Below are 8,990 nucleotides of genomic sequence, written 5' to 3' on the forward strand. Positions count from 1 at the left end.
GGAAACGCTCCCCACCCACACTTCTTGGTGCCTCGTCTGAGCAGCCGTGAATTAGATTACCACAGTAAACAAATTAGATTAGCATAGTAACTAATTAGATTACCATAGTGACTAGTGTATCATGCAAAAGAGCAGATTTCAACCATTGAAATACTTTGTATAGTTCAAGACTCACGGTAATTTGAAAACATCACTGCACACCATAATGCAAGCTATAATTTCCATATTGAAGATCTAAAAAAATTATTTGGGAATGTCCGGCGGGCCTGATTGAAAAACATAACGGGCCGCAGGTCTGGTATTAAGCAATGTCAGCTAAGATGTATCTGAGAGCCAGATGCAGTCATCAAAAGAGCCACATCTGGCTCTAGAACCATAGGTTCCCTACCCCTGATTTAATGTCATGATCCCCTACTTGGATCATGTCATATTCTGTTTTTGTTCCGTCCTTTCACATCCTGTTTAGTATTTGTCTCCCTTAGTTCCTGGTGGCACTTCTTGTTTGTTTTCGTTGCCATAGTTTGTGTAAACACCTTCACGTTGTACACATAGTAACAAAAACAAGAGCAAAAAGTGAATTATATTTATATAGTGCTTTTCTCTAGTGACTCAAAGCGCTTTACATAGTGAAACCCAATATCTAAGTTACATTTAAACCAGTGTGAGTGGCACTGGGAGCAGGTGGGTAAAGTGTCTTGCCCAAGGACACAACGGCAGTGACTAGGATGGTGGAGGCGGGAATCGAACCTGCAACCCTCAAGTTGCTGGCACGGCCACTCTACCAACCGAGCTATACCGCCCCCCCCCCCCGGCATGTAAAGAGAAACTGAAAGCTGACACAACTAAGCATTGTCCTTCAAATGACATTGAAAATGTAACAAATAACTATTAACATTACAAAATACAACAATATGTAAAAAAAAACCCATTTAATTTTGCCATTTTTTTACATAATACAAATGATATACTGTGTAGATATAAATACAGTGTACTTTCTTTTTTTACATAATAAAAAAAGTACCCGTTATATTTGGTGAAAAAGCTTTTGGACACTATTTTCAAGAACATCACACATAATTTCTTTGACAACCTAACATTTTTTCCAATATTTGCCTTCCCATTTACTCACATGGACTAGAAAAATCTCAGATTAATGTACAAAATGTTTTCAAAGCCATTACTTTTGATGTGTTAATATGAATATTGAGCTGGCGACTTGTCCAGGGTGTACAACGCCTTCCGCCCGATTGTAGCTGACATAGGCACCAGCGCCCCCCGCGACCCCAAAGGGAATACGCGGTAGAAAATGGATGGAATATGAATAATAATATGTTTAATATTTGATTACAGCGTCTGCTGTGATTTGACCCACCTGGACAGTGCCCTCCCATCTCCTGCCTGGACCACGGGAAGCAGAGCTGCCTCATTCATCTCAACTGCAGACAAAGAGGCACGGATTAGATCCCACATGACATAAATGACAGGCTTGAAAGAAGCAAACATTATGTTGATATTATCCCTGCACTTTCTCCTTTAAATAGAGTTATTGGATTAAAAAAAAAAAACTGAGAATCTTACGTTTGCTCTGAGCTCCTTTTTATGTCTTTGTCTGCGGCGCTTTCTTCTCTCTGTGTCAAATATTTCTTCCCGGTCTTTCTCTCCCCCTCTGTACTTTTTAAGTTATATTTATCCTCTCTCTCACTCACTTTGGCCCAGCCTTCACTCTCCAAGAGAGTTAATAACAGGACTGCTCCCACTTTTTACCCTGCAGTCGCAAACACTCCATCCAGCTCTCGATTTCTTGCATCTTCCTCCCAGTGCAGCTATCTTACTTGGCACCTTTCTCGTCTGCAGCTTTGTCTCAGCACGTTTGCTGCTTGGAAACATCTCAGGTATTTAGTAGTTGTCCACAGGAGCTGCCTGACTGACTTTGACACAGGCAGGGGTGACATTTAAAGGTGCAGGGTGAGGCCCTGTGCAGAATTGGCTATTTTTGGAATTCCACCAAACTATGAAAACATGAAGCAGACTTTTGGGGGTATTTTTGCATCATTCATAGCTTGTAGAAGGATTTTATTGGAGTGGAAATCATAGTTTGCCCTCAAGGCTTCCCTGTGGCTTAAGGACCTTATGTTTTTCTTAGATCTAGAGCAGTGGTCCCCAACCTTTTTGTATCCGCGGACCGGTCAACGCTTAATAATTTGAGGGGGTCACACATGCTGGCTTTTCAACTTTGCGCCTATAACAATCCGAATGGTTATTTTCCTCTTTGTTCTGGTGGACACCATGTCCTCTGTTTCCAAATATAATTTGAAATGTGGACTCGTCAGACAAACAGAACACCTTTCCACTTTGCATCAGTCCATCTTAGATGATCTCAGGCCCAGCCAAGCCAGCGGCGTTCCTTGGTGTTGTTGATAAATGGCTTTCGCTTTGCATAGTAGAGTTTTAACTTGCACTTACAGATGTAGCGACCAACTGTAGTTACTGACAGTGGTTTTATGAAGTGTTCCTGAGCCCATGTGGTGATATCATTTACACACCGATGTCAGTGTTTGTTGCAGCGGCGCCTGAGGGATCAAAGGTCCATAATATCATGGCTTAAGTGCAGTGATTTCTCCAGATACTCTGAAACTTTTGATGATTTTTACGGACCGTAGATGGTAAAATCCCTAAATTCCTTGCAATAGCTCGTTGGGAAATGTTGTTCTAAAACTGTTCGACAATTTGCTTACAAAGTGGTGACCCTCGCCCCATCCTTGTTTGTGAATTACTTAGCATTTCATGGAAGCTGCTTTTATACCCAATCATGGCACCCACCTGTTCCCAATTAGCCTGCACACCTGCGGGATGTTCCAAATAAGTGTTTGATGAGCATTCCTCAACTTTATCAGTATTTATTGCCACCTTTCCCAACTTCTTTGTCACGTGTTGCTGGCATCAAATCCTAAAGTTAATGATTATTTAAAAAAAAAATGTTTATCAGTTTGAACATCAAATATGTTGTCTTTGTAGCATATTCAACTGAATATGACTTGAAAATGATTTGCAAATCATTGTATTCCGTTTATATTTACATCTAACACAATTTCCCAACTCATATGGAAACGGGGTTTGTACAACACAGCTAAGTGAGTAAACGCGTGTACTTTAGCAGCCAAACAACCAAAGGAATTATGGGAAAGAATAAATACAGAATATGGAGTCCAATAAAATCACGTCAGTGTGAAGTTATGAAGCCTGTCGAAAGTAAAGTAAGACACTTTGTGACACACCCACTGTCTCCGTTTACTTGTACACACCTCTTTCTCCCTTTGTCAACCGATTTCACATTTCCAGTTTGATTAAAACCAGAAAAACGCACTTTTATTATTATTCAAATAACTGATATAAGGATGGCGTCACTTTGGTTTCATTTCAAAGGAGAATATAAAGTACAAAACGTAGTAGTTTACAGAAAACCACAGGAATAATAATGATATTACTTTGCTCGTTCAACACTTTTATTAAGGTATGACATATAACGCGGTATGAAAACCCAGTCTTACCTGAGCAGTACTTTATATCTGCCGACAGCTGAGTGTGATTTAGGGGAAGCTGGAGGTCTTCCACCGTGTGTGTGGCTCATAAGTCCAGAGTACATGTGGCACAGGAGGATCTCAGGTGTGGACATGCAGCAGCTGGTTAATCATCACAGGAGCAGGTAAAGGACCGTGCAGGGTTGGGCTGCACGGACGCCACACCCTACTTTTTGTTCCAAGAGTGCTGACAAATCTCTTCTCCTCAGGCAGAGATCCACTAGACTTTTACAGGAACATTTACCATATACAAAACCCCAAACCAGGGAAGTTGTCACATTGTCTGAATCAGGGGTGTCAAACTCAAATACAGAGTGGACCAAAAATGTAAAACGGAACAAAGTTGAACAAATTAACCTTTTAACAGGGACCCAAAGAAGTTTTGCATTAAATATTGAACAAGTAAGGCTTATATAACTTTAGTGACATGCAAAATCCAGTTTCAAATAATAATAATTAAAAAAAATATCAATCAAATAAAATTTAAATAAAAACTGTATGCCTTTTTTTCTATTTGCAATCTTCTGAGGTAAATATAAATTTTTTTCCACAGGCTGATAATAAATTTGAAAATAAAATAACAATAACGAATGAACCAAACAGTCAAGCCTTGAAGTAGCAATAGAAAATGCATGAATAAAAACCTTAATTATTGGTCAGTTTGCTGGAAGTGTCCCGGAAGAGTTAGTGCTGCAAGGGGTTCTGGGTATTTGTTCTGTTGGGTTACGGTACGGATGTTCACCCGAAATGTGGTTGTCATTCTTGTTTGGTGTGGGTTCACAGTGTGGCGCATATTTGTAACAGTGCTAAAGTTGTTTATACGGCCACCCTCAGTGTGACATGTATGGCTGTTGACCAAGTATGCCTTGCATTCACTTGTGCGTGTGTGTAACAGCCACAAATATTATGTGACACGCTGTTAGTATGGAGGAAAAGCGGACGTGACGACAGGTTGTAGAGAACGCTAAAGGCAGTGCCTTAAATGCACGCCCCCAATATGGTTGTCCAGGTGGAAATCAGTAGAAATTCGGGAGAATGGTTGCCCCGGGAGATTTTCGGGAGGGGCACTGAACTTCGGGAGTCTACCGGGAAAATTAGGAGGGTCGGCAAGTATGAGTATTAGCGGTGAATGCGGTGTTACAGCTGGCCCGACGCTGTATAACACCGGCGGGCCAGCTCTAATGCTAAATTGATATTACCTCAAGGGCCAAATTAAATTACACGGCGGACCAGATTTGGCCCGCGGGCCAGAGTTTGACACCCATGGTCTAAATGGTAAACAAAAAGAGAATACAATGTTTTGCAAATCGTTTTCAACGTATATTCACTTGAATACACTGCAAAGACAAGTGTGGGGAGGCACAGCCGACGGGCCGACGGCGGGGCAGGCCAGGCTAAAGCCCTGCCCAAGATATGGCGGCAAGGAGGCGGAGAATGCAGCGGAGCGGAGAGGCGGGGCGTGCCGGTAGCGACGCCGGCGCAATCTAATTCAGGTGCGTGGCTCACACACCGGGAAACTATTAACATTTCTCCTGATGCTACATAAAAGGAGAGATCGGGGCGGAAGGAGTCGGAAAGCCTGCAAGAACGGACGAAGAGCGAAAAAGAGAGAGAACAGCGCACGAGAGACGAGCAGCGGAGAGGAGCTGAAAGAGCGATCCGAGCTGCAGAAAAGCTTTATTGAAAAATAAAGAGTCAAATCTTGTGCAAAAGCGATGTCCTTCCTGGGTGGTCAGTGGAACCCAAGCGGCGACAGGGAAAGTCGTCCACAACAAGATATTTCCTGTTCACATTTATTTTGCAAATAATCATTACCTTAGAATTTAATGGCAGCAACACATTGCAAAAAAGGCATTTTTACCGGTGAGTTACATGGCCTTTCCTTTTAACAACACTCAGTAAAGGTTAGGGAACTGAGGAGACACATTTTTGAAGTGGAATCCTTTCCCATTCTTGCTTGATGTACAGCTTAAGTTGTTCAACAGTCCGGGGTCTACGTTGTGGTATTTTAGGCTTCATGATGCGCCACAAATTTTCAATGGGAGACAGGTCTGGACTACGGGCAGGCCGGTCTAGTACCCGCACTCTTTTATTACTGTCAGAATAATTGTATGTAAGTTATCACAAAACTTTATTTTCTATGAGTTCCCGGCGAGCGGACAAAAGCTGTCTTTGATCTTACAAAACAAAAGGCTTGTAAAACTACACTGTATACGATACGATGGGAAGCGACATGGAGGTGTCAGTTTCTTTGATCCATCTAAATCCACAGGTAGATCTTGTCTTGACCCGTGATCTACAAAGCGGAAAGGAAGCAGGACCTGATCCTGAAGCAGGATCTTTTCTTTGAAATGTTTTGTGACGGAACACAAAGGCTGTTTATGACCCTTCTCCCCTTAGAAACAACTGTTTCCATGTAATCAGGAAAAGTCCAAATAAAAGAGGAGATGTGCAATTATTTTGTCAGAGCGTGGGATGACACTGTACAAAAGTAAAGGTGTACGCACTCTCCTCATTGATCTGAATTGAATCCTGTCTCTGTTTAATTCCTTGCTTCCTGTCTGTTTAATAGATGTCATCTGTGTTTAAACCTGACAACTACAAAGCCATGCTGTTGAAGCACATGGCTTGGCATTGTCTTGCTGAAATAAGCAGGGGCGTCCAAGATAACTTTGCTTGGATGGCAACACATGTTGCTCCAAAACCTGTATGTACCTTTCAGTATTAATGGTGCCTTCACAGATTTGTAAGTTACCCATGCCTTGGCCAATAATACACCCACATACCATCACACATGCTGGCTTTTAAACTTTGCGCCTATAATAGGTTGAATGGTTCTTTTCCTCTTTGGTCTTTTCCTCTTTGGTCTGGAGGAAACAACGTCCACAGTTACCAAAAACAATTTGAAATGTGGACTTGTCAGACCACAAAACACTTTTCCACTTTGCATCAGTCCTTCTTAGATGAGCTCGGTCGGGCCCAGCGAAGCTAGCGGAGATTCTGGGTGTTGTTGATAAATGGCTTTAGAGTTTTACAGATGTAGCGACCAACTGTAGTTACTGACAGTAGTTTTCTGAAGTGTTCCTTCACTGATGTCGCTTTTTGATGCAGTACCGCCTGAGGTTTTGGTTTTGCAGTGATTTCTCTCTGAAACTTTTGATGATATTACGGAGCGTAGATGGTGAAATCCCTAAATTTCTTGCAATAGCTCGTCGAGAAATGTTGTTCTTAAACTGTTGGACAATTTGCTCAGGCATTTCATGGAAGTTGCTTTTATACCAAATCATGGCACCCACCTGTTCCCGATCAGCCTGTTCACCTGTGGGATGTTCCAAATAAGTGTTTGATGACCATTCCTCAACTTTTTAAGTCTTTTTTGCCACTAGTGCCAGCTTTTTGAAACATGTTGCAGGCATCAAATTCCAAATGAGCTAATACTTGCAAAAAACAACACAGTTTTCCAGTTCGAACGTTAAATATCTTGTCTTTGCGGTCTAATCAATTAAATTTTAGTTGAAAAGGATTTGCAAATCATTGTATTGTTTTTTTTATTCAACATTTACACAAGGTAAAAACTTCACTGCTTTTGTGGTTTGTAAATAGAAAAACTCATGAATATTTCTGTACAATTGTAATCAACTCTGTGCTATTAGACTGTATATAATAATAATAATACTTATATGAGCAATAATATAACAACAGCTATAATACCTTTTCTTTACAAGTGCCAGATTGAAGCGGTTTGGCCCGAATGTTTGACATCCCTGGACTTCTTAGTCTCTGCCGTTGTGTCCTTGGGCAAGACACTTTACCCTCCTGCTCCCAGTGCCACCCACACTGCTTTAAATGTAACTCAGATATTGGGTTTCTGTATGTAAAGCCCTTTGAGTCTCTGGAGAAAAGCGCTTTATGATTCATTTTTTCTGTATATTTATTCTCACACTTTTTTTTTTAAATATTGATTACATTCAAACAGAAAAAAAGCAAGCTGAAAAACAGGATCCTCCTGCTGTTCTGGGTACAATGAGCAGTGATAAAGTTACATGTTACTTCCTGTTTGTTTTACACTTCTGTTGCTTTGGGCAATGCAGCTTACTTTGCTTGGCAGGGAGTCAGTGGAACACAATCTTTATCAGAAGCAAAAGTACATCTTTGTTGGTTCAAAATGTTGACTTTGATTGGTAAACTTTAAAAAAAGGCAAAGTTCCCTATTCTGTCAGTACAGGGAGTGAGACTGTCATTATGGAAATCAATACGATGCAAGAGGCTTAAAGAAAAATAGCTAAATATTAAACAAATTTGATATAAAATAAGGTTTTTCTACTTAGTATCAATAGGTTAGTATTGTTGTATTCAGCTCCCAATGGTGGCATTGACAGATGCAAACAAACTGTGTACTTTATCCGGTGTTATAGCACCATCTAGTGGTTTAATAAGTGTACTTTAAAAGATCTCAACCTAACAGAACCACAGTTGTTTGACACACACAGGACTCCTAAACCCAAAGTTCACACACACACACTTGGTATGTTTACATGCACTAAAATAATCAATTATTGCATGAATTAGTTAAACACCAGCTTTTTCAAAAACATGAAATAACCTAAAATAGGTTTGTGACTTTTTATAAATGGGATTAACGTATCTAAATAACGGGGAGCATTATCACAATTTCAAAAGGGTTAAAAAAAATATAAATCAGTCCCAGGTGGCTTGTGTATTTTTTGAAATTTTTTTCAAAATTTCACCGGTCTCCGAATATCCCTAAAAAAAAGCTTTAAAGTGCTTGATATTCGCTATTTGCGATGCGACGATCCATTTCTCTGTGACGTCATACAGTGCTGCCAATGTAAACAAACAACGGCGAATAGCACAGCAAGATATAGCAACATTAGCTCGGATTCAGACTCGGATTTCAGCGACTTAAGCGATTCAACAGATTCCGCATGTATTGAAACGGATGGTTGGAGTATGAAAATATTGAAGAAGAAACTGAAGCTATTGACGCTATTCATAGCCATAGCATGGCCGAATAGCTGCGTTAGCATCGCCGGTAAAATGTGCGGACCAAACGATCAGGACTTTCGCATCTTGTGACACTGGAGCAACTTAAATCCGTCGATTGGTAAGTGTTTTTTTCGCATTAAATGTGGGTGGAAGGAAACGTAATATAGTTGCAAATGCCTCTACAGGTTATCCATACATCTCTGTGCCATAACTGCTTTAGCACCGCCGGTAAATAGCATGTTAGCATCGATTAGCATAGCATGTTAGCATCGATTAGCTGGCAGTCAACATCAACAAAACTCACCTTTGTGATTTCGTTGACTATCGTTGCAAATGCATTTGCAGGTTATCCATACATCTCTGTGCCATGTCTGCTTTAGCACCGCCGGTAAATAGCATTTTAGC

General features: G+C 40.7%; 1 protein-coding gene across 4 annotated transcripts in view; it reads right to left on the reverse strand.

The window, feature by feature from the left end:
• Positions 1–3,708, reverse strand: part of rassf6 (Ras association domain family member 6) — a 30,262-nt gene extending 26,554 nt beyond the window's left edge. For 2 of the 4 annotated variants that reach the window (XM_061877011.1, XM_061877009.1), the window contains exons 1-2: positions 3,549–3,708; positions 1,373–1,436 (exon numbers count right to left, since the gene is read on the reverse strand). In XM_061877011.1, the coding sequence (XP_061732995.1) occupies positions 1,373–1,427 (55 nt within the window). In that variant the 5' untranslated portion in view covers positions 1,428–1,436; positions 3,549–3,708. Of the gene's footprint in view, positions 1–1,372; positions 1,437–1,578; positions 1,883–3,548 lie in introns of those variants that run through there. The other 2 variants (XM_061877012.1, XM_061877010.1) reach the window with 2 other exon arrangements.
• Positions 3,709–8,990: the final 5,282 nt, after the last annotated feature.

The sequence above is a fragment of the Nerophis ophidion genome, linkage group LG17 (genome assembly GCF_033978795.1).
Source record: "Nerophis ophidion isolate RoL-2023_Sa linkage group LG17, RoL_Noph_v1.0, whole genome shotgun sequence".
In the NCBI taxonomy this organism is placed as follows: Eukaryota; Metazoa; Chordata; class Actinopteri; order Syngnathiformes; family Syngnathidae; genus Nerophis; species Nerophis ophidion.